Source organism: Girardinichthys multiradiatus, chromosome 3 (genome assembly GCF_021462225.1).
Source record: "Girardinichthys multiradiatus isolate DD_20200921_A chromosome 3, DD_fGirMul_XY1, whole genome shotgun sequence".
NCBI lineage: Eukaryota > Metazoa > Chordata > Actinopteri > Cyprinodontiformes > Goodeidae > Girardinichthys > Girardinichthys multiradiatus.
In genome coordinates this window covers 7906508-7931727 of record NC_061796.1, presented here as the reverse complement: position 1 = coordinate 7931727, position 25220 = coordinate 7906508, and the positions used below count along the sequence as shown (strand labels likewise).

Sequence of the window (25220 nt, the reverse complement as noted above, 5' to 3'; positions counted from 1 at the left end):
AATGTCCAACTCAAGTCTTACAATTTGATAGATTATGCATGCACTGTTTTTAAATCAACATTTCTTTACTGTGTCATACACGGCATTGTTTCTTTACCACGTCATATATCGGGCCAAATGCGAAAATAAGGGTGCAAACATTTTACAATAAAGAAATAAAGGGAAAGTGAGTGCAATAGTTTCTCATAATCTAATGATTAACTACTACAATTTCAAAATAATAATAATAAATACATCGATTAAAAAGCGGAGAAGGTGCGACCTCTATCGGCTGATCCCGGAATCTTTATTATTCAATCTGGTTGTTCTCGGTTGCCTTTGGCAACAGGCTGTAAACAAACTGAAATAAAACAACAAGCTGATTCCCCCTGAAGACGTTGGGACAAACAGAAATAAAGCCTGTCTTTTAAAATGAGCTCCCCTTTATCGATGCAGAAGAAAATGAGGTGCTTTCCACTGCAGGACTCTCTGATGAATCAGCAGGGGTGAGATTATCCTGTGAACTGCTGCTCCAACTGTGTAAAATATTTAAACAGATCATGTAGATATACTAAGCCACTTTTGGCCTACAGGAGCAATAGAAAAGTGCCTTTCAAGAGGAACCTACTTCAAGGTAGGCTGCACTCACAGACCATGAAGAGCAGATAGAACAAGTGGAGGAAACTTTCCTCAGGGAAAAATACAGGTCCTTCTCAAAATATTAGCATATTGTGATGAAGTTAATTATTTTCCATAATGTCATGATGAAAATTTAACATTCATATATTTTAGATTCATTGCAGACTAACTGAAATATTTCAGGTCTTTTATTGTCTTAATACGGATGATTGTGGCATACAGCTCATGAAAACCCAAAATTCCTATCTCACAAAATTAGCATATTTCATCCGACCAATAAAAGAAAAGTGTTTTTAATACAAAAAACGTCAACCTTCAAATAATCATGTAAAGTTATGCACTCAATATTTGGTCGGGAATCCTTTTGCAGAAATGACTGCTTCAATGCGGCGTGGCATGGAGGCAATCAGCCTGTGGCACTGCTGAGGTCTTATGGAGGCCCAGGATGCTTCGATAGCGGCCTTTAGCTCATCCAGAGTGTTGGGTCTTGAGTCTCTCAACGTTCTCTTCACAATATCCCACAGATTCTCTATGGGGTTCAGGTCAGGAGAGTTGGCAGGCCAATTCAGGTCGTGCTGAAAAATGAAATCTTCATCTCCATAAAGCTTTTCAGCAGATGGAAGCATGAAGTGCTCCAAAATCTCCTGATAGCTAGCTGCATTGACCCTGCCCTTGATAAAACACAGTGGACCAACACCAGCAGCTGACACGGCACCCCAGACCATCACTGACTGTGGGTACTTGACACTGGACTTCTGGCATTTTGGCATTTCCTTCTCCCCAGTCTTCCTCCAGACTCTGGCACCTTGATTTCCGAATGACATGCAGAATTTGCTTCCATCCGAAAAAGGTACTTTGGACCACTGAGCAACAGTCCAGTGCTGCTTCTCTGTAGCCCAGGTCAGGCGCTTCTGCCGCTGTTTCTGGTTCAAAAGTGGCTTGACCTGGGGAATGCGGCACCTGTAGCCCATTTCCTGCACACGCCTGTGCACGGTGGCTCTGGATGTTTCTACTCCAGACTCAGTCCACTGCTTCCGCAGGTCCCCCAAGGTCTGGAATCGGCCCTTCTCCACAATCTTCCTCAGGGTCCGGTCACCTCTTCTCGTTGTGCAGCATTTTCTGCCACACTTTTTCCTTCCCACAGACTTCCCACTGAGGTGCCTTGATACAGCACTCTGGGAACAGCCTATTCGTTCAGAAATATCTTTCTGTGTCTTACCCTCTTGCTTGAGGGTGTCAATAGTGGCCTTCTGGACAGCAGTCAGGTCGGCAGTCTTACCCATGATTGGGGTTTTGAGTGATGAACCAGGCTGGGAGTTTTAAAGGCCTCAGGAATCTTTTGCAGGTGTTTAGAGTTAACTCGTTGATTCAGATGATTAGGTTCATAGCTCGTTTAGAGACCCTTTTAATGATATGCTAATTTTGTGAGATAGGAATTTTGGGTCTTCATGAGCTGTATGCCAAAATCATCCATATTAAGACAATAAAAGACCTGAAATATTTCAGTTAGTGTGCAATGAATCTAAAATATATGAATGTTAAATTTTCATCATGACATTATGGAAAATAATGAACTTTATCACAATATGCTAATATTTTGAGAAGGACCTGTACAACTATTGAAGTTGCACACATCCACATGTAAAAAAGATCTGCAGTTAAATTAAAATGTTTAATGATAAGAGAATCCGTATATTCACTATCACATAATGCAGTTTTAATGCAATTTATGGCATCAGCATAGCCATTGTGTTTACTGAAAGTGTGCATAATTTTAGTCATAATCCAAATCCTAGGAAATAGGAAAAACGTTGACATTTTGACAAAAACCTAATATGCTGGCCCCTTTGACAAGGAAAGCCTTAAATTAAATCCATCTTTTATTGCAGTAGTATAATCACACACTTAAAAATTGAGAAAAATCAAACCTTTAATCTAAAAAAAAATGTTCAGTGCAGAGGAACAAAAAACAATTGAGAGATAATTTACAAAAATCAATAGTTGTACAAGTATCGGTACCCCTGTTATTAATATTTTGTTCACCCACCTTTTGAAATTTGGATTTATATAATTTTACAAGGCTAAAGCTTTCGAAGCAATTAATTTTTTTGAAGTCTTTCTAGAACATTCTAACTTGTCTTCTGTCTTCTCCAAACCTCTTTGCATCTTACAGCCCCATGTTTTCTGTACATTTATGTCGGAGGATTAAGCTGGTCATGGTAGAAGGTTCACTTTGTGCCTGGTGAACAGCTTGTGTGTTCATTTGGCCATATTCTATGGATTATTATCCCACTCAAAGTGGAGGAAGGACAGCCCCACAGCATCACATATGAGTCTAAATGAGTCTAAATTTAAAAGTTGCTTCAGTTGCATTAACTTTACAGAGATTTTTAGTAGGACCAAAACATACACCACTGGTGATTTTGTTAGGAACAATTATTCCTTGTCACTTTTTTTGCAATTGAGTGACTCATGCTTGTCGTCTTCCGCTAATCTGGAACCGGAAGGCAGGCCCAGCAGTCTCAGCAGAAACACCCAAACTTCCCTTTACCCAGACACCTCCTCCAGCTCCTCTGGAGGAAGCCTGAGGGGTTCCCAGGCTAGCCGAAAAACATAGTCCCTCCAGCGTGTCCTGGGCCTCCTCCCGGTGGGACATGCCTAGAACACCTCCAGAGGGAGGCATCAAGGGGGCATTCAGGTCTTTTTAAATATTGTAAACCCTTAAGATTTTTTTTGGACTTTTGAATAATTCTATTCTCAGAAATAAGGGCAACACTGGTTGCTGATGACTCCTTAAATCCCAGCCCTTCTCCTCAATCTCACACTCCTACCAACATGGCCTCCACACCAACATCTGGAGCAGCATTAAAACAAGGTATCTTCCTAATTTTAATATCAGTGTAAAATACATTCGGTTAGGGACATTTGTTTTGTACTTTAACAATCAGGTGCTCCTCCAAGTGACTTTGAGCTTATGGCTGCCATGATTCACCGAATAACTGCGTTGGAGAACACAGTGAGGAGTCAAGCACAGGAAATGGACCAGAAGGTGGAAAAACACACACCTCCTTTCGATAAGTAGCCAAACTTCCAGACATCCACCAAACAGGTTGAAATCTCACAGTCTTTTTTTTCTGTATATATCTGAAGGATGAAACAATTTCTGTGTTGGAGGAGCAGCTGAGATCACAGAAAGAGTCAGGTATCTGTGCATAACAGGCTCAGACCTGTCCAGGTTTGGGGGGTGTTTTTCAAGATGAAAGTGATTCTGTGACTGCTATCTGTCTTCGTGTAGATTTAGAGAGAGCACCATGTCTGAGTAGCAGAGATGATCTTAGAAAAAGGTGCCAACTGCTGCAAAATAAGGTGCAAGAAATGGAGGTAAGATTTACTGAAACATTGCCAAGGTATTCATACCCCTAAAACATTTCACAAACCTTTATGTATTTTATTTGGAGTTTATTAGCATATAATTGTGAAGAGGAAGAAATATAATAAAGAAATATTATAAAGGGGTTTCAAAATATTTTATAAATAAAAATCTGGAAAGAGTGGTGTGCATTTATATTTAACTCTGTTTATTCTAAATTTCCCAAATTAAACACAAAAAGCAGCCAAGAGGCCCATGGTAACCCTGGATGAGCTGCAGAGATCAGGAAAACTGTTAGTCATGCACTCCACAAATCTTGCCTTCATGAAAGAGTGGCTAGTAGAAAACCATTCCCACAGTGAAACATGGTGGTGGCAACATCATGCTGTGGGATGCTTTTCTTCAGCAGGGACCAAGGTTGGTCAGAGTTACTAGGAAAATGGATGGAGCTAAATATAGGGCAATCCTGAAGGAAAACCTGTAAAAACTACTGCAGAAGACTTGAGACTGGGGTGGAGGTTCACATTCCAGCAGGACTGGAATGTTCCTAGTTAAAGTCCAGGCCTAAATGATGTGCGGAGCTGTTAGAGACACAACCTAAAAGAGTTGCCGCTGTAACTGCAGCAAAAAGTGGTTTTATAAAGTACGCGCTCAGGAGGGTTTAATACAAATAAACAAACTTTTCAAATTTTTTATTAAACGTTAAAAACCACGCCTAATCTTTTTCTTCCATTTCACAACTATGTGCCACTTTGTGAGAATAAAGCAGATTGAATCTGACTCTCTTTTCTTGTAGAACTTTCTCAGTGACTACGGTCTGATCTGGGTGGGAGACGGAGACACCAGTGACTCAGAGGAGAGCCAGCAGACTACAAGCTCAGGTAGTTTGATCTTGTTTTACAAACTCTCAGCTCTCTTTCAACCAGTGCAGAGGATTTCTCTCCCCCTCATACTGACTGTGGTTCCTGTGCAGGACTGTCTGCTGACAGGGGCTTCCAAATGAATTTTGACCTTGTGCTGCAGAGGATCAGAGAGCTGAATGTTCTCGCAGGGGAAGGAGAGTCTTTCATACAAGCAACAGGAAGCGGCGCAAAGCTGGCAAAAAAAGATCCCATTCAGCTGAGACTCTACAAGAATGGCATTGTCATGTTCGACGGTCCTTTCCGCTCCTACCAGGAGCACAGCACCCAGGTGAGCCTCTTGGGCCCTCGCCCAAAACATCCTGCACTTTACAGAAATGGTTGATACCTGAATTATTGTTTTTCATATGTTTACAGGAGTGCATGCAAGATCTAATGGATGGCTACTTTCCATCTGAGCTTCAGCAAAGATTTCCAGATGGTGTACCTTTTGAGGTGTGTCTCTACATCATTTTCTCTAAGTCAAAATGTGCTGGTGTCTCACTGGAAATCCCTTGTGTAGGTTCACGACTGGCGAGATGAGGAATTTATGTTCAGGCTGCCGTGGGACACATTTCCTGGTGACGGACTAGCAGATTCTGGGGAGAAATTTACAAATTCAGTCGGCTTTATGTCAGGTCTGTTTAGAACTTACCACAGTTACAGTCTACAATACAGGGTTGTTCGTCATCCTTTCGGGTTTTTGTTCTGATTTACAGGTAGGAAACTGACCACAGACCAGTTCCTCAGCAAGCTGCCAAAGATGGTAGTAAAAGCCGGTAAGGTGATCCACATCAGGCGTTCCCTGAGGAGAACTCTGCAGGTAAGCAGCAGAGGTCAATCATTTAACATAACAAACCCAAACATTGTTCCTCTTCCTAATGCAACAGTCACAACCAAGGCTCTTTCATCAGGGTTCTTCTGATGCCCAGAGCTCAGAGATTCTCATCGACACACCGGTGCTCCAATCAAAGATGGGCAGGTAAACAATATAACATGCAGTGAGAAACTGAAATGAGGCTGGCCCCTGCAAGTTTGTTTTGTTCAGCAATTCTGCAGAACAGGATTTTATGAAGGAAACCTGTGTTCAGGAGGCTAAAGGGATCATTGGGTTCTGCAGAGTTAGAGCTTGATTAAATTCTGATTTGCCCGTGATGTCTGATAACGGCGATTCTGGGGATTACTGTATGCTCTGATGTGAAAAATGGGGCAGGCTAATCTGGGCCAGCTCGAGATTATGTTTGATGACAGGAGCAGCAGCCACACGTCACTGCTCATAAGTACATCATCAGTGGAGAAAGATTCAGGTTTTCATCAGTTCCACGATATTTCCACAGAACACAGATGATCAACTCTGACAAACCTGCTCAAGAAGTCATCAATCTCAAGTTGAAATCAGAGGATGGGAATCACACTTATATAATGAAAATGAGACTCTCAGAAACAGTCAGCCAACTGCGAGGCTATCTGGACAAACACAGGTGAAAAAGCAATGCTAATATGCAGGCACTCTAGATGTCTGTCAGGAGTTCCATTTTCAATTGAATTTTTTTAACCACGTGGTTTTTGGTATCTCTCTACACCACAGAGGGCCAGGACAGCCCAGTTATGACATCATCAGCGCATATCCACGCTGCAGCTTCACTGATGATGGCCAAACACTCCAGTCATGTGGACTCTCAGAAAATGCTACTCTGCTGCTACGTAAGAGGCAACAAAAAAAATAGTAAACACTAAAGAGTTTGAGCCTCTTTGAAAAGTTCTGTATCCTACAAACATTTGGATCAATGATGAATACAGAACAAAATGTATGTGTTATCATAAATACAGATGATGGTCAAAGCTACATGAAAAACTGACACTTTTCTTTTAAATTAATGCAGTGATAAACTCGTGGGAATATTCACATGTCTGGTATATTCATTGGGCAGGCCTGGTGAAGATGTGCAAAACATCCTTCAAATAATCTTTTGTATCTCATATTTAATTTTAGCACATATGTTCAGAGACAAAAAAATAAATAAAACAAACATAAAAGGAAAAAATGGCTTATATATTGGTGCCCATAACAATCCCTTTAAAATTAAATGCAGCAGAAGCAATTTTCAGTTTCTAGAAACCTTTAATTTGGAATTCATCATTTTCTGTTTCCCTGGGGTAAATTTCTCTTAGCCACTGATCACTCGGCTGAACAAGGAGCAGTTATTGATCTTCCCATGACACAAAGACGCAGTGGGGAATTAAAAAAAATGTATAGTTTTATGCTAGAAAACAGGACCAAAAAGTGGCATTTAGGGGTCATTGACAGCCACAAGGCACCATCTTCATGCCAAGTGTCTGTTTGGGAGTGAGGAAATGTTTTCAGTCCTACCATTACAAACAATAATGAGTCCACTGGGAGCAGGATTTTTTGCTTTTTTGGCAACAAACACAGGTTTCATATTTGGAGAAGTACCTCATGCCCATTGTTGGGTACGATGGAGGCTCTGTGATGCTGAGGGTCTGGATCTCTTCCAAAGGCCCTGGGAACCTTGTTGAAGTACATGGCACCATGAACTCTTTCAACAGGACTAAGATCTAAAACATCCGGTCATATCTACACTAAAAATGAAACCAAGTCCCCGAATCAACCCAATCTCAGCCCACGAAACCTAAATCCACCAGAAACACTGTGGGGATGAGCCTAAAAGAGAGCAGAGAGAATCCAAGACTCTGGATGATGCAGAAATATTGTGCAAAACGAGTAATGAACCCTCTCTGTACACTCCAACCAAGCAAAATGTAAAGTGCTGCATTTTTTAATGAAAGGTGATTTTGCTAAGTGATAACAGCAATGACTGAATCACCTGCGATTGTTTAAAAAAAGAAATGTACATGCAGTTTTTACCCTATAAATAAACAGTCATTGAAGATTGGATTTCTCTCAGTTTTATAGCATGAGATTCAGTCCCTGTAATAAAGATTTAACTGCAGTGCCAGTAAATGTGGGAAGCACTGTATCCTCTGTAAAAAGGTCCCTTGGTGTTTTTACACTAGAGAACTACCCGACACACAAAGCAGATTAAGTGTTAACAGTTCTTATACAACATGACACAGACTACTAGGAAGTTTCCTAACATGGGTTCACAACAGCGACTTTAATGTCTCACAAAGCTTAGATTAGTATGAGTGCACACTGAACTAAGAAACATTCAGTATTCAAGACATTCTGCTCAGTAGATTAATAAAATACAAAGACACTGCAACAAATTCCATGAAAAACAATGTCCAAAATCTTTATTTCTACAATATTCAATTACAAACATAAACAACAGTATGAAAATATAAACGTCTTTTTCCTTTTTGCAAAACATTTGAGATGTTAAGGCATGCAGAGCCTGACGTTTCAAAGCGAAACCATGTGCTAGTGAAGTTTTAAGGTCCCATGAAATGAAGTATGGCTTGAGTGTCCCTGGTTGAAATCTTTTGTAGTTTGCATATTTTTATTTTCAAAATCCCTTTTTGCCTCCTGTAAAGTGTCGAGTTTTTCCTAAATGGCTTACCCTAAACTTATCGTGACTTCGGGGCGATCCGGCTATCCCTTCTGATGATCACCACACAAGGAAAACAAAAAAACTTGTAGGAGAACCTGCTCCCGTCTCAACATGCTGTTACAATTGACCAGAACAACATGACACTCCATGGGACCTTCACAAGTTCTTCCGAACATATTACCACGTTATTACGTGAACCAAGTCAGGTAGACCCAGAAATTGTTCACACAAAGTTATCAAAACAATAAATAAAACAGAGGATTAATACTGTTTCTTTGTCATTTATCAGTCAACTACTTTGTCAAATGCAAGTCAGCCATTATCAACATGAAATAGAGCAAATTCTACAAAGCTTGCCCAGACTAACAGTTTTTACACCAAATCATCAATCATGAATCAAGAAAAAAAGTCGGGGCGTCTTCAGTTGCTGTAACACGTCCCAGTTTTCTACAGTCAGAGTCAGGGAATGTATTGATTATCCTACTGGTTGGTACTCTGAGAGAAAGGTCATATTGGAAAACTTCAGCTGCAAACAACCCTTCCGGTTGGTCTGAAGCGAGTTAGCATTGTTAGGAAAAAGGCACACGCTGGTGTTCAGTCAGAACGAGCGGAGAGGCGAGTTCACCAACATTCACACGCTTCCAGAGTCTCTTTGGTTAGAAAACTGTTGTAGGCCTGTTGGTGTGAGAAGCTGATTTGGTTTGAAACCCTTTAAGTTGTTATGCCCCCTACGTCACAGCACTGTCTATTATTACAGTGCTCACCATTAGAAATAATGATGTATTGGTAACATTTCTTTGTAAATTCAGTTAAAAGCACAAGTTAAAACATGTCCAGTTGATTGTCAACCACTAGAAAAATCATTCCCCTAAACAGGAAAATAAAAGATTTAAATAAATTATAGAGGTGGGACTTCTAAACAAAGTGCTACCTACTTGAGTAGAACAAAGAATAAGACTGTTTGGTAAATGATAATACAATGTCAACCTCAAACACACACACACACACACACACACACACACACACACACACACAATGCTTAAAGGATCAAGTAGTAGAGGTAAGTTATTTCCTGTTAGCCCTTGGACTGAAATAGACAAACTAACTGTGTTGATCAGAGGGATTGGAGCTACAGCTAGGCTTGGGACTCAATGTTCCGTCAGGTGAGATAAGCTAAAGTTAAAACATTTTGTTTGTCCTTATTTTAAGAAATTAAAACACAGGCTTTATTCAAACATTCAGTAACCAGGCTAGAAAGCCTGTGAGACGCCAGAGGTGAAGATTCCTCCATCAGTGGGAAGTCACTGTTATTGAGTTATGCAGTTTTCCCCCATGTCCTGTGCGTAGCGATCCAGAATTACATTACGCAGTTCCTCAACATCCCGGCGCAGCTGTTGAGCTTCCACCAGCTTCTTCTGCAACACGTCTGGTTCCATCCAGTCCTCATCCTGCTCTGAAACTGCTGGAGGTGCTGGGGGAAAAAACAAATAGCTGGTTCATCTCCAAACACCTGAAATATTCAAAGAACTGTTAGAAGTTCGAAGCATAATTCAAGCTGAGCTTACAAGTGAGACCAAGCAGCAGAGAGAGGTTGGGGTCCTGTCCCCGGGCCCGCTGGGTCAGAATGCTGCACAGAGACCGCAGGTCGCTGAGACAAGAGGCGATCTCTGAGTGCAGCCTTTGTGTGAGATGGGCTCCTGCTGGCTGGAGGCCGGAGGAGGCCTGGTTAGAGATCATCTGTTCTGGATCACTCATCTGCTCCTGCAGCGTCAGATTCTGCTCAATAAGTTCCTGGTTCTGGGCTGACAGCTACAGAAACAGAAATAAGAGTCAGGGATGGAGAGGTAAAGATCCATCCAGAGATAGATGCACCGAGCATTGAGAAATCGGCCAGTATTGGCTGATTTTTAGTGTAATCGGCCCTGACTGAGACTGACTGGAAACTCGTATCCATTTTTGTTTTTTTGCAGCCTTGTAGCAACTAACTGAAAAGCTACAAGGTCGCTGTAACACTCTTCGGTGTGGGCACTGTTACTGACAGAGGAAAACTCAAAGTTAGTCATTTTAGGCAACAGTGAAGTGTTTCAAATTAGTCAGGAAGCAGAGAGATATAAGAAGCTAATTAAAACGAAACCTTTTTATGACATGCAGAGGCATGTATGTGGTTCCTTTCTAGATCCCAGAGAGCAAGACTTACAGCAGAGAACAAGAAAATCAAATGTGTTACAGCAAAGGTCCTCCATTTAAATCATTTGAGCTTTTAACCTCTCTCGTCAAATATGATGGCTTTGAAAATTTTGGGCAACTTTTGGAAATCTCAGCATTGAAGTAAGGATCTATATTCTCTGGAATATACACACATAGTTGGGAGTGTCCACCGTGTCTCAGAAAATTAGAACATTATGTAAGATCGATACAAAAGGACATTTTAACCTGAAATGTCAGGGTTCTGAAAAGTATGATCATTTATATGCATTCAATTCTTGGTTGGGAATCTTTTTGCATGAATTACTGCATCAATGCGGCGTGGCATGGATGCAATCAGCCTGTGGTTCTGCTGACGTGTGATGGAAGCCCAGGTTGCTTTGACAGCGGTCTTCAGGTTGTTTGTGTGGTTGGGTCTGGTGTCTCTCGTTGTCTTCTTGACAATACTCAGGCGAGTTTGCTGTCCAATCAACACCGTGGTCATTGAACCAGCTTTTGGTACCTTTGGCAGTGTGGGCAGGTGTCAAGACCTGCTGGAAAATAAAATCAGCATCTACTAAAGCTTTACAGCAGAAGAAAGCATGAAGTGCTCTAGAATTTCCTAGAATGCATTCCCAGTCGGTGCAGTCTCTGGGACTGCATTGACTGTGAACCTCAGAAAACACAGTGGACCAACACCAGCAGACGACATGGGACCCCAAATCACCACTAACTGTGGGAACTTCAGACTGGACTTCAAGCAACGTGGATTCTATGCCTCTCCACTCTTCCTCCAGTCTCTGGCACCTTGATTTTCAAATGAAATGCAAACTTTACTTTCATCTGAAAACAGGACTTTGGACCATTGGGTACCTGTCCAGTTATTTTTCTCTGTAGCCCACGTAAGACGCTTGTAACCCATGTGCAGGGTTCGTCTGTGCGTAATGGCTCTGAATGCGCTGACCCCAGCCACAGTCCACTCCTTGTGCAGCTCCCCCAAATGGAATGAATTTAGCTTGACAATCCTCTCAAGGCTACAGTTGTCTGTGTCACTGGTACCCCTTTTCTTACCTTACTAGTTTCTTCCACTCAACTTTTTATGAATATGCCTGTATACAGCCCTCTGTGAACCAGCTCCTTAAGCAGTGACCCTTTTGACCTACCCTCCTTGTGGAGGGTGTCAATGACTGTATTCTGGACATCTGTTCAGTCAGCAGTCTTCTCCATGATTTCTAGCCTACTGACCAGGACTCACTTTAAGTTAACTAGCTGATTAGGGTGACGCCACAAGCTTCCAATATTTATATTTTTCACAATATTCTAATTTTTTGAGACACAAAATTTTGGGTTTTCATTATCTGTAAGCCTTAATCATCAAAATTACAAGAAATAAAAGGCCTAAAATATTTAACTCAATACGTGATGAATGTATATCATTTATGAGTTTTACTTTCTGAAACGGGTGAAAACAAATAATCAACAATATTACTTGTGTTTTTTTTAGATGTTTTCTCCATATCTAAATGAAAAAGTGTTTTTTTTGTTTGTTTCCCACCTCCTTCATGGCTGTGTGGAGCTCTAAGACATTCTGATCTTTGGTCAGCGCCTCCTCTCTAAGAGCTTGAGAGCTGCTTTCTTCCTGAGAGATCTGCTCCTCCAAAGCCTACAGATACACACAGATGCCAACAAAAGGTTAGCAGAATATTAAAATAACTGGAAACACACAAAGATTTCATTTGGGTCATTTTTAAAAAAAGAGAAAAACCTGTATTTGAGAGCCAAGCTGTTCCATCATTCGATGTTGCTTCTCAATGACCTGCAAGGAGAAGAACGTTGTTTGAAAACTGTAACTTCACACATGCATCCTTGGTGACGACCTGAACTTTAGATCTTAGAGTGGAAATGAGGCAGCATTTCAGTTTGGAGATATTCCAACTGGAAGAGACATACCCAGAAAACGTCTTGCAGCTGCAGTTGCAGCAGAAGGTAGTTCCAGACAGTACTGATTCAGGGAGACTGAATGCAGACACACGACACACTTTTCAGTGTTTTATAAGGAACACAAAAGATTTTCCTTCAACTTTACAATTATGTACTTTTGTGTCGGCGTGTCACATTAAATCCATAATGTGGCGAAATGTAAAAAGGTTCAATGCGTTAAAATACTTTAACGGTGCCTTGCAAAAGTATTCACCCCCTCTACATTTTTTACAATTTTGTTACTTTGCAACCTGTAATTAAAATGTTTTTTAATCTTATTTTATGTGATGGTTCTGTACAAAATAGTCTAAGTTCGTAAAGTGGCATGAGAGAAATATATATAAAAAAACCATAACTGCCATGTGCATATGTATTCACCGCCATTGATATGAAGCCCCTAAAAGCTTCGGCAGCAACCAATTACCTTTAAAAGTCACATAATTTGCAAAATGAAGTCCGCCTGTGTGCAATCTGTCAGTATAAACACACCTTTTCTGAAAGGCCCCAGAGGATGCAACACCACTAAGCAAACCATGAAGACCAAGGAGCTCTCCAAACAGGTCAGGGACATAGTTGTTGAGAACAACAAATCAGTGTGTGTTTATAAAAAAATATATCTGAATCTTTGCCGTTCCCCCGGAGCACCATGAAATTCATCATCTTCAAATGTAAAGCAAGTGGTACCACATCAAACCTGTCCAGAAAGGGCTGCCCACCAAAGGTCACAGACCAGGCAAGGAGAGCATTGATCAGAGGGGCAGCAAAGAGACCAAAGGTAACCCTGAAGGAGCTGCTGAGTTCCAATGCAGAGACTGGAGTATCTGTCTATAGGAACACAACAAGCTGTACACTCCATAGAGCTGGATTTCATGCAAGAGTGGCCAGAAAAGAGCCATTATTTAGGGTTAAAAATAAGAAGGCATGTTATGAGTTTGCCAAAAGCCATGTGGTTGAATCCCCAGATGTATGGTGATGGTGCTCTGGTCAGCCGAGACAAACATTCAACTTTTCAGCCATACTGTCTGGTGCAAACCCAAAACATCCCATCACCTCAAGAACACTGTCCCCACAGTGAAACATGGTGGTGGCAGCAACATGCTGTGGGGATGTTTGGCAGTAGAAGGGAATGGGAAACTGGTCTGAGTCGAGGGAAAGATGGATGGTGCTAAATACTGGGATATTCTTGAGCAAAAACAGATCCCAGTCAGTCTGCCTGGGGTTTGAGACTGGGATGGATGTTCACCTTCAGCAGGACAAAGACCCAAAGCATGCTGCTAAAGTTACACTCGAGTTGTTTAAGGGGAAACATTTAAATGCGTTGGAATCGTAAAGTGATGAGCAAAAGTCCCAGTGGTTAGAAGTGGCAAGCTCATAGAGACTTGCAGCTGTAATTGCCTCAGAAGGTGGCTCTAAAATGTACTGAGGTTGCAGGCTGAAGTTTTCTGTTATTATGTCCTGTTTGCTTCGCAATAAAAAAATTATACACCCTCAAAGTTGTAGGCATGCTCTATAAATGAAATGGTACAAATTCTCAAAGACAACTTAATTTTAATTCCAGATTTAGGCAACAAAACATGAAAAATGCCAATGGGGGTGAATACATTTGCAAGGCACTGTACCAAAACATACACGCACCTTTTTGAGTCTCTGCTGCTCCTCTCTTAAAGTGTTGTTCTCTCCTCTAAGCTTCTCAATATCCAGACACGGGAGTCTGGCTCCGTCCTCAAGGCCCTGCTGCACACGCTGCTGCATGCTGATGAAGGCAACACAAAATTCTCATTATGCAGATTTACTAAAGTCTCTCAGTACAAAAAGAGCAAACAGAATTCACCTGCCACCAGAGAGCATGGCACACTTTATACATACTCAGTAATGGTTGTCAGCAGGTCTCTCTCCCTGCGTTTCTGCTCCTCCAGCCGAGTATCTTTTTCCTTTAGTTCTGAGTGCGTCTTCTCTAGGGTGGCTTCCAGCTCTCTTACTTTTTCTTGCAGCTGAGCTGTCAGCTGCTCGGCCTCTAAAAGCTGATGCAAAAAGAGCAGAAGTCCTTTAAGTTCAGGTTTTATAGTCTACACAGCTACAGTAGAACACATACATTTAGACGGATTATGATTAGTGAACCGTTACCTGTTTATTCTGACTCTGATAGTCCTCTAAGGTCGGCAGGTCAGCTAGGTAGCGCTCCAGAGTTTCAATCCGCTGCTGGTTCTCCCTCTTTAGTTCAGCCTCTTTTTGACACTTCTTCTTTAGGTTGTTAATGTGTTTGTCTCGACTGCGGATCTGCAGAAACAACCACAGTGTTACCCAGATGTATATGACCACTAATGGTGATTACAGCCAATAGGGACACACTGTGAAAGTAAACCAACTGACAACATGAATAAAACAATTTCAGCAGCTTTTCTTCATCTTGCACCGTTACGTTTAGGAAGGTAATTGAGCAGATTCACTGAATATTAAGAATCTATTCCTGTGGTAATGTTCAGGTAGGGTTCAAGCATCTTTAGCTTTCTATAAATCCTTCCCTTCACCAACTGAAGTAAATTACAACGTACTGCTTGATACTGAAGAGGAAGTTATAGATTGTAGTTGTCAGTTCAGTTCCCCTGTAATTCTGTGGTTCCTGTAACTGCAACACTAGTGTTAGGTAGACATGCTAGATAAGCACCAACCCTCTCTTCCTGTTTCTTCATTTCCTCTGCATGCCTCTCGCAGGCTTCCTTTAGACTCTCAGTCAACCTGCGCGTCTCGGCCTCGACTGCACCGAGTCGGCGTTCTGCCTCTGCTTTCTCCAGCGCGGCGCAGTCTGTGCGCTCAGCAAACTGAGCTCTAAGGAACGCATTTTCCCTCTGAGCCTCCTACAATGCCACATCATGAGAGGGAATCAGTGGATGGTTTTCAAACATATACGGTCAAACATAAATGGTAATAATGTTAAATGTGGGGAGGCAGAATGATTTGTACCAACCTGAAGACGCATCATAAACATATCGCTGTAAGAAGCCCCTCGGCCCAGCAAGGCTCCATGAACTTGTAGTTCACTTTCCCTCAGACGCTGTTCCAGCTGGGCCATGTGTTGCTTCTGTCTGCATCACGAACACATCCAACCATCAGCAATACAAGAAAATCTTCAATATAACTTAACCCAGTGTAAAGTCAATAAACAAACACTCGCCTCTCAATGATCAGCTCTTTCTCCTTCAGCAGACTCTCGCTGGCTTTCACCAGAGCGTCCCACTTGCCTGACTCAGAGTGCAGTGGTGCCGAGTATAGGGACGGGTACTGACTTACTCCAGCATTCAGCAACTGAATTAGAAAAAAAAGGTTAATTGAGTTAAAGCTGAAATATAAATCAGATGTCTGCAATATTCTAGGTCATGTAATGGTGCATACGCTCTACCCACCGAGCCACCAGCGCCCCACCAAGTTGTTTATTCTCACCAGATTGTTTGTCAATTCCTGCTGTGAATGTTTTTATGCACGCCATGATTTTCTCTCAGTTAGGTTACCGTGTCACCTCCTGGTCACAGGCAACAGCCACAACAACTAAACCACTGAGAATGCTCTACAACAGAGCGTTCAAGATTATGGATAGAAAACCTATTCGAACACACCACTGTTTGGGTCTGCAGAAATTACGTGTAGTAAGCTTTGAAAAATTTCAGAAAGTCTTGTAATTTAAAATGAATGTATAAATGTTTGTACAAACAAGGCCGTTCTGTTCTTGCTGAGCAGGGGCCTCCACAACACGAGGAGCCTCTGGTGGAAACGTTAAAGTGCCACGGAGAAAAACCTCTTTTGGACAATCAGCATTTTCCATCCAAGGCTCCAAACTATGGAACTCTTTGACCCCTGAACTCAAATTAAATTCACAGTGGGGACATTTTAGGTATGATCTTAAACGAGTCAGTCATGGTATCACCATTAACTCATTGTGTAATGTTTTATCCTTTTTATTGAATGTCTTAACTGTGTGTTTAATTTTAACGTTTGTTGTAAAGGCCCTTCTAGGGACGAGCATTGCCAATTACTTACGGCTACAAATACTATAGTATATTACATGTTAAATGTATATATTTGTATCTATCAAATAAATAAACAAACATAAACAGGATGCCGGAGTCTCCAAAACATTCATTTAAAGAGTTTAACCTAAAACTCTGTTTCTCCGGCCCGAGTAACAGAGCGTGCTCACTAAGAATTTAAAACAGTTTTAATGTGTCCTTTACGAAATATTTCTTTTCCACCATATTGATATGAAGGAAGGTAAGCTCCTCATAGATATTCTAAGATGGAAAGGTAGAAATCCACCAACATGTGATTCTATTAAAAGAATCTATCAGCATTGTTAAAATTAGACTTCATTTGCTCTTAGAAGAATAACATGTTGGTGGACTCTACCTTTCTTGAAACAGCTTTACTCAAAAACACCGGCAATCTCTTTCTAGCCGTAAAGATTGTCCGATGTCTGAGTAATGTGATTTCACAAATGCCTCCGTCTTTAAAGTCATCGCTAACATCATGCAATTGTGCCGAGCTAACTCGGTGTAGCGTAGAGCAGTGGTTCCCTACCTCTAAGTCAGAAGATCAAGGATTTTTTGAATCATTCAAGGAACTGTTTTGGGCCTTGATTCTATTCATCGTGATTCCTAAGGGCGTCATACATGAAACAAACACTAAACATCAGAAATGTATTTTACTGTCAGCAAATGAGGATCTATGTTATGGAACTCCTCAGCAATCTGGGAAGAGATTCTGGACCGTGGTTTGGTTTCAATCAAAGAGGAAAATAGCACTCATGCCTTTCTTCAGATCAACCAAAGCCTAGTGGATCATTTTGATCCACGAGGTTGAATCATCCATATCCTTTCAGGGATTATTTAGTGCTTGGTTATTCTTCCAATGTTAATCATATTCAGTATTTTTCTAGATCTCAAGAACTAGCCAAATTCTGGTTTACATAAAAAACTAGCTTAAACGTGTACTTTTATAACCTTTACTTTTCCACATAGAACTAGTTGGCAGTTTTTCCTTGCAGCTACAACCGGCTGGTTCTGCGAGTTTCCCATAACTTCAGATTCTAGCATCTGCACAAATAAAGTAAAGCTTCAACAGCTGAAAACAAAGTCTTTTTAATACGCTTACCTGCATCTGTTCCACTTGTAGGCGTAAAGTCTCCAGCTGCTGTTTTTGCTGCCAGCTAGAAAGTTCACTACATCTGTCCTGTCGCAGTGGATCGTAACTTTTGGGACTTGTATGCTCCCTCAGCAGAGCCTGGGTCTGCAGACTGAGCGGGTTTGAAAAAGTCCCGGCAGATCCGGCCGTACCTGGCTGACTACCCCTCTGATTAGAGGTTTCTGCTATTCCGGCGAGGCTGGGCCTTGCTTCAGGCAAAACCTTGTAGCTCTGCTCCATACCTCCCCTGTAAGCCTCAGACACAAAGTCTGAAAGCTCTCTAATCCCGGTGGTCTGTAATCGGAGCCTGACATCAGGGCATAACCCTCCTAACAGGGCCGACTGATTCAGAGTAGGTTCCACAGCAGGGGTCTCAAACCTCTGCCCCTCATCCAGCCTTGTGTGATCTGTGGGAAAAAGCGAGTGGTCCAGCCCATTGATGAGGCTGCGGTAGCGGCTCAGGCAATCTGGCTTGGGTCCAACATGATCAGCTCCTACAGCAGGCTGAGCGTCCAAGTTCGGTGAAGAGGCCGATTTAGAGAGCGAGGAAGACTTCGATGTGGAGCCACTTGGTGTTCTTGAACCAGAAGATGACCTGTGACCCTCAGTTGAGTACAGAGCGTCTTCCTGGCCAAATGAGCGGGACTTAGAGGCCGAAGCACCGGATGTGGATGGCATGACATGTGCAGTGGGGATGGGGATCTGACTGCGGATGGGCTGGAAAGAGGGGCTGCTGCTGGAACTGCAAAAATCTGAAAAAAATAACAGAAAGAAAAGTCACTTGATACGGCATAAAAACGTATTTTCTTACTATTTGATACACAAATAAACGTTGCTGGATTTGTCCAGAGTACTGAGAACTCCACTGCAGGTCAGTTTCTCTATTTTCAGACAGCTAAGTAAAGTAGATGGAGCAGGGTTTATTGGTGGCCTACTTTGATGAGGTGTCACCTCAAAGAATTAACTGGCTCTGACTGACTCAACTCTGGGAATAGGCTTAGAATAAACTAAAGCTCAGAATGAACGCTCCACATCGGATCAAAAACAACTACGTCACGTTTGAAACTGGAATTAAGAATATGCATATTACAATGGTCTCAATTCTTTTTATATATACTTGCACAACTTCAAGATGAGTGCCCTGAGATTATACATATTATTATTATTATTATTATACTGAACCCACTCTACTAGGCATGCAAAATGTTGACTGCCTTTATACAAAAAAAAAAGCTCAGAAAAATATTAAGCACACAAAGAACACTAGGAAGACATGAGAACTAACCACGAGGCATCTTAATAAGTCAAAACACAATTTAAAATTAGCCTGTAGTTCAGAATAACAAACCTGTTGAAGTCTGAAAGTCGGGGATTCACTCCAACTCAGAAGGCTAGTTTGTGGCATGTTTTTCCTAAAGCTGAACTGAGGCTACTGTAGCTGTAAAACACACTGACTCAAAAGAGGAAACAGTCTTCTGCATTTCCAGGCACCACCAAAACTACCTGCGATGCGTGGACTGGGGACAGCGTGGCGAGCAGACCCTTTACTCAAATCTGTATTGGCCTTTAAAAAGCCAAACCAGCCTGGACCGAGCTCTGAGCAAATGCATACAAACAAGCGTACACAGGAAAGGTTAGGGGTATTTATAGCTCACCTCTCAAGTTACAGAGAGATCGGTGGGCGCCGCTTATTTAAGCACCTTGCCTCCTCCCAGTATAACACCCATCACATATGGAATACTTTGAACCACAACACAATCAGACTAAAAATTCACCGTATAAGTCACAAGAGGGATGATAAAGGTTTAAAACATTTTACTAAAATTACAATTTTAGTTGTAGAAATCATGAGGAAGATTTAAAAAAAGGCCTTCAGACTATAATGATTCATGACTGGCTGCAACAAGCCTAAACCATTCTGTAACCAGAACTTTAGCAAGCTGTTTGCTCAGCAGACATTCCTGCCTTTTGACAGTGTGGAAACGTAACCAAAAACTGAAAGCTTCTTCACACTAGCTAGCTTCATGTTAAAGTTCCCTCTACACATTCAAAACAAATGAATATTTTGTAATTTATACCCTCTGTTTGCTAAGCACAAGTGTCCGAGTTAGGACAAAGCTAGAGACACTTCGATTCTACAGAATAAAATTTGTCCAGAGCCGCAAGACTTACTTGACACTTAGCAAGAAAAAAAAAAAAAGATTTATTTTTTCACATTCAGGCAGCAAACAACCTTTTTTCCTTTGATTGACTGAGGGGTTATTTGCTTGTCAAAAACTGCTAAATCTTGGGGTTTTTTTTACTATTCATTTCATGTGACAAAACTAAGAACTCCCACCAGTTTCCAATCACTTGTCTAGAGTTTAATTTAGGATTTAAAATCAGATAAAAGTAGGGACGTCTGCTTTGATGCATAAATGAGGATACTTTTGTAATTCCTACAAATTCAGTTGATTTCAGAGCTTTTCTCAAAGAACCTAGTCAACATTTCTATTCTCTTGTGTGTTCCTTGGGTAGAACAAGGCCAATCGATCCCTTTTCATATTATAAAACCTAATGATCAAAATAATGCAAACAGCACCCAAATGACATAAGAACTGAACCCATGCACCTTCTCTGCCATTCTGTGCATTACATGACATCTTCTTAATACATTACAGTTCAAAACATTTTTTTCTCTTTGTATCATTTTTGGTTTACATTATTAAAGGCCATTGTGGGGTGGTAAAGATCTACACACAGCTCTAGAACCACAGTTTGCTGACCTCTGACCTAACTATTATATTTGATTAGTTAACATTCTTGGAAAGAAAAGATAATTATGCATTCTCTATCAAAAAGGTAAACAGCACATTTAAATTCAGGCATAATAAACACTGTCTTTTATATATCAAATCCCTAGTCCAGCTTCCTCGTGTACGCGAGTGATCTCGTTCTGCAGACATCTGTCATTTATAGAAGTTTTCAGTCAGTTAAATACATCCTTCAGGGAAACTTTAGAAGCGCGGGTTGATAAAAAACACACAACTTAGTCATGAATTTACACATGAGGATGAGTGGAGGGGCCATCTTGTGAAGAGGCGGTCTGTCGCAGCAGCAGCGGATGTTTCCTGCTCAGGTGTTGTAGCATCGAGGACACGCTATTATGAAATGCTAGTTCAGTTTTGCAGCACACACACTCCGCTGTGTTTTCTTTTCTGTTCACTTTAAGGTGATCCCACATGTTTGACACTTCAGTTATTTTCTCTACCCAATTTTTGTACCTCACCGTAACCCTCCACAGCCTGATAACCGAACTTGGCATCTACGAATCAGCAGCGTAGGCTATCATAAGCAAAAATGAGAGCATCACAAATAACCACCCGGCTGGAACACAGTGCGCTGAAAAGTTAAACAGAATTTAACGAAGCCTCGAGGCGGATAATTTGCCTTGTGGAATTTTAGTCGAGATTCTTGAAGGACTACAAGAAAACGCATCATGCTACATCAGAACTAGGACCAGGTCATCAGGTTAACATTTGTGCAATGTGTACTAGCAGTGCCTACACTAAGTACCAATTATTTTAAGCTCTAACCTAATAGCTCCACTGTACTTCTGATAAATGAACAGTCAATTGTTTGGTTCTCTTTCCTGTGGAAACTGGAACCACCCATCCCAGGTGGCCATTCATAACAAACCACATTTAAGCATAATATTTTTTCATCATGTTCTAACTCTGATTTCCATTGAAAAACACAATATGTGTCAAAACAAAAACATATGTAAGTTTCCACACCCAAGACTAGGACAACTCCCTGTTTAGTGGCTCAGTAGTGGTGTTCAACAACACATCCTCTCAGCACAGCAGTGAAGCAGAATCTTGGATCGGTTGCGGCTGGAACATTTGTCTGTTTCTATAAAACCCTCCAGCATTAGATCACACGTCTCTACTCTCTCCATAAACAGCCAAGTAAACAAGACAACAAACAAAATCTTTTCAATTTCTGCAAACTAAAGGTGTTGAGGGAATGTATTTGGGCATGCTAGCATCTGCATTAATTACCAAGTATACATGCAGGCTGTTGTAAAACCCAGACACTCTTCAAAACAATATTACACAACACATGCCACAGGCTAAGGAAGAACTATCAAATGTCATCACCTTCCGTGCTGTCAGACGCTGAAGTGCCAATCCCAGTGTCCCCGCTATCTGATGTTCCTGACCGGCGGCCAAAACGGCTTTGGAACTTCTCTGAAACAGCTGGCGTCTGCCACTCCATGTCAGCGAACCAACCTAATGTGTGTTTGCATAAGAGGGACAATGACAGCGGAGGGTTAGATCAACACACGAGGAACTGATGCAGCACGTCGACATTTTCACAGCTGAGTGTCGACTTACCAGGGGGCTTGGATTCAAAACATCTCAGTGAGGTGATTCCATAAAACACATTGTCATCTGATTTCAAAATGTACTTTTGATCTTAAATTTTCCTATGATCAAAGGTAAAGTCCAAAAGAACCCTTTAACTTTTTCATATTTTGTCATGTTACAATCATAAACTTTAATGTGTTGAGAAAGATAGACCTACACAAATTAGCACGTAGTTGTGAAATGTAAAGAATATACTAAAAGTTTCAAAATGTAACATCGTGCATTTGTTTTCAGCCCTCTCTGCTATGATACCCTTAAATAAATTCGAGTTCAACCTAATTAACAAATAGGGCCCACCTATGTGATATAATCTAAATACAGCTATTCAGTGAGGACCACAGGGATTTAGTAGAGAATATAAGTGAAAAATACTGCATATAAAGACCAAGAACACATAAGACAGGTCAATGGGTTATGAAACATTGCCCCCCTCCTCCAGTGTCGCACAAAGCATTGTGTAGACCATCATCAGAAAATGAAAACTGAGTGAGGAGCCAAGAGGCCCATGTTAACGATGGGGGACCTGAAGAGACCCACGGCTCAGGAAAGAGAAATAGCTGAAAGGACAACTAAATGATGCACTCCACAAACATGTTTTTAATGGAAACGTGGCAAGAAGAAAGTCATAAAAAACAGAAGAGGCCAGTTTAAATTTCACTACATGCCATGTAGTAAAACTTGTATCAGGAGTTCCTCTGGCCAGATAAAAGCCAAAGGGACCTTTATGCAAAAATGGTATGTGTGGTGGAAAACTAATTCTGAACATCTACCTGGACACGTCCTCACAGTGGGGACCAAAGCTGGCCCAAGAGTGGGTTGAACAGGGGAAAAGGTTAAAAGGTTTAAGGGGCATGATAATTTTGTAATGTACTGTATGTTGGCATGAAAATATGTACATGGCTAAGTTGAGCCTGCTGCTCATATATTGTCTACATATCTACACGTAAACCTAACGCCTGGCATTCACGGCAAACACAAAAGCAAAACATTATTCAACACTACCTAGCACAGTGTGCTGAAAAGAAAATTAAGTACTTAATTAAAATTAAGGACTCAGCAGCTGTTCTCAACCAGGACTTGCTGTTCTAAGTTCCAACAAAAATAACAACACGGGCACATGTCTTACATAATCGCTCTCACAAAAAACCTGATCTCTTCAGGCGGCTGCATGAAGCTGTGCGATGTTTCTGTCAAGCGAATGTGACGAAAACTGATAGAAATAAACAGAACAAGAAGCCACCAGGAACCCAAAACTAATCTTAATGAGCAGCTAGTTCAGAAAGGAAATGCCTCGTTAACGAGTCAAAGCGAGCGCAGAGCTAACCACGAGTAACCGTAACTTAAAACGGATGCTGTAATTTACTTAAACATACACTCTGTTCTACCAGTCTAGAAAAGAAAAAAAAAACTATTCAAAAAATTATTTTCGGCTTTAGCTAAATATTTTTGATGCACTGGGATGCACGACGCCGTCAACCTTTTTAGCTAATCCGTGAGAAATCCGTTTCCGTCGAACAAGCTAACAGCTAACTCAGCGCTGCGATTTACTTAGCGAAAGAAGTTAATCCAGCCTTACAAATGCCAGACAGATTTTGTATTTAATTTCACAGACAGCAACGACATTTCAGCGCTTAAACGCCTTATACCTTACCTGACTCTCTACATGAACACAAACTGCATTGGTAAATCTCGGATAAAGGCTCGTAACTGATGCCGAATCTGTACCATCCACTGCTGCTGCCGTTGTTCCGCTAGCCAACTGATTCTCACCAAGACAACCCTCAAGACACCATGGCTGCTCGTTTAATGTCACAGCGCCGCCCGCCCAAATTTTGGGAATGTTTATTATCCGTGAACGCGTTTATTTGATGTCCGTAAACTAAACAGACACATTTCTATGAGTATATAATAATTACCCTTCTGTGTGTGTATTGTGTCACATCTTTTAACATGGTTGGCAATATATTAAGACAAGCAAACACAACCATACATACATCTCTTACGACTGAAGCCTACTGTAAAGCAAAGCGAGCAAACCTAACCAAGACGTGCTAAGAAGGCTAGAAAAACCTGGAAATAAGCTTTCATAGTAATTTTTAAGCAAATTCAACGAAACCGAGCTTTGATATAAACTTGTGTTTACATTTTAAGTATATGTTACAGAAAAGGGCCTCCAGAAAAGTTTTGTAAAGACTGTATGGTGTAATACTGTGGAGGGAGGGCACAAGAAAATATAAATAAATTCTTGATCTTCCTTAGAATTTTTAAACAGCCTAATTGTCTAAGTGTCAGTAATTTTCAAATACTATAACAATCTTATTTTTATCTAAATATGTGATCCTGATATAATCTAAAGGCAGACCCAGGAGTGAAGAAATGTTCAAAAGTAGTCACTATGAAGGACAAAAAGAAAAAGAAAGCGTATTAATATGACTAAATAAATATTGCAGTGCACTTAAGCAGTTTTGATTACTTCGTATTCGACTTTTTTGGGTAACAAACAGTGCCATCTACTGCGGGACGTTCCATACCAACCATGTTTCAGTTCCTACCCTCCGAGGGGATGTTCTGTGCCCACTTTGACAAACGATGTAATGTAATGTAATGTATTTTCAATTTAAAGTTCTATTTAACCTGAAAATAACTTCTACCAGAATGAAGTCATTCAGAGTTATTTTGGGTTGATCAGTCCTCGTCTTTCATGTTTGTACGAGACAACTGGCCCAAATGGAGATCAGAACAAAACAAAAAAAAGAATTAAGTGTAAAACAAAGTGAATATAATATGCAATCAAAAAAAAAAAGATCAGATTTCAGGCTTTTTATAACCACATATCTTCATGATTAATGAAAAGTCTTGACTACAACAAAAAATAATACTTTGTTTACAAGTACAAAAAAAGAAGAAAGAAGTAAAGAGATGGCAAAGTGTAGGTACAAAATAGTGGTACAAATTGACAATGGGGGAAAATTGACCCAGATCCATCACAACTGGTCAAACCCTTACGTTTTCTCTTAATTTCATGCTCTAAAATGTTACATGCAAAATGTTC

At 41.0% G+C, this 25220-nt stretch overlaps 2 protein-coding genes across 3 annotated transcripts; one reads left to right on the top strand and one right to left on the bottom strand.

Annotated features, from left to right (window-relative positions):
• Window positions 1-323: 323 nt before the first annotated feature.
• On the top strand, window positions 324-8816 carry ubxn11 (UBX domain protein 11). The gene is made up of 14 exons (XM_047357481.1): window positions 324-485; window positions 573-613; window positions 3380-3493; window positions 3567-3667; window positions 3769-3820; window positions 3914-3999; window positions 4785-4869; window positions 4962-5179; window positions 5266-5343; window positions 5411-5525; window positions 5607-5710; window positions 5802-5869; window positions 6225-6368; window positions 6476-8816. Exons 1-14 carry the CDS (start codon window positions 412-414, stop codon window positions 6612-6614), a joined length of 1419 nt encoding a protein of 472 aa, XP_047213437.1. The 5' UTR covers window positions 324-411; the 3' UTR covers window positions 6615-8816.
• On the bottom strand, window positions 8137-23954 carry cep85 (centrosomal protein 85). 2 transcript variants are annotated; one of them, XM_047357458.1, is made up of 13 exons: window positions 23820-23954; window positions 21899-22030; window positions 17727-18508; window positions 15757-15887; window positions 15550-15667; window positions 15254-15439; window positions 14709-14861; window positions 14451-14605; window positions 14220-14337; window positions 12370-12420; window positions 12160-12267; window positions 9986-10229; window positions 8137-9891 (listed from the first exon to the last, which is right to left on the bottom strand). In XM_047357458.1, the coding sequence occupies exons 2-13, from the start codon at window positions 22014-22016 to the stop codon at window positions 9728-9730; spliced, it is 2328 nt and encodes a 775-aa protein (XP_047213414.1). In that variant the 5' UTR covers window positions 22017-22030; window positions 23820-23954; the 3' UTR covers window positions 8137-9727. The 2 variants fall into 2 exon arrangements, with proteins under 2 accessions (XP_047213414.1, XP_047213423.1); XM_047357467.1 differs by lacking the exons at window positions 21899-22030; window positions 23820-23954 and adding an exon at window positions 19105-19299.
• Window positions 23955-25220: the final 1266 nt, after the last annotated feature.

Coding starts and splice junctions, on each gene's coding strand:
- ubxn11 (XM_047357481.1), top strand. CDS start 412: ATGAGCTCCCCTTTATCGATGCAGAAGAAAATGAGGTGCTTTCCACTG. Junction 5,180..5,265: donor ACCAGGAGCACAGCACCCAG/GTGAGCCTCTTG, acceptor ATATGTTTACAG/GAGTGCATGCAAGATCTAAT. Junction 6,369..6,475: donor GGCTATCTGGACAAACACAG/GTGAAAAAGCAA, acceptor TCTACACCACAG/AGGGCCAGGACAGCCCAGTT.
- cep85 (XM_047357458.1), bottom strand. CDS start 22,016: ATGGAGTGGCAGACGCCAGCTGTTTCAGAGAAGTTCCAAAGCCGTTTT. Junction 15,888..17,726: donor TACAAGTGGAACAGATGCAG/GTAAGCGTATTA, acceptor TTTCTAATTCAG/TTGCTGAATGCTGGAGTAAG. Junction 15,440..15,549: donor TGTTTATGATGCGTCTTCAG/GTTGGTACAAAT, acceptor GTGGCATTGTAG/GAGGCTCAGAGGGAAAATGC.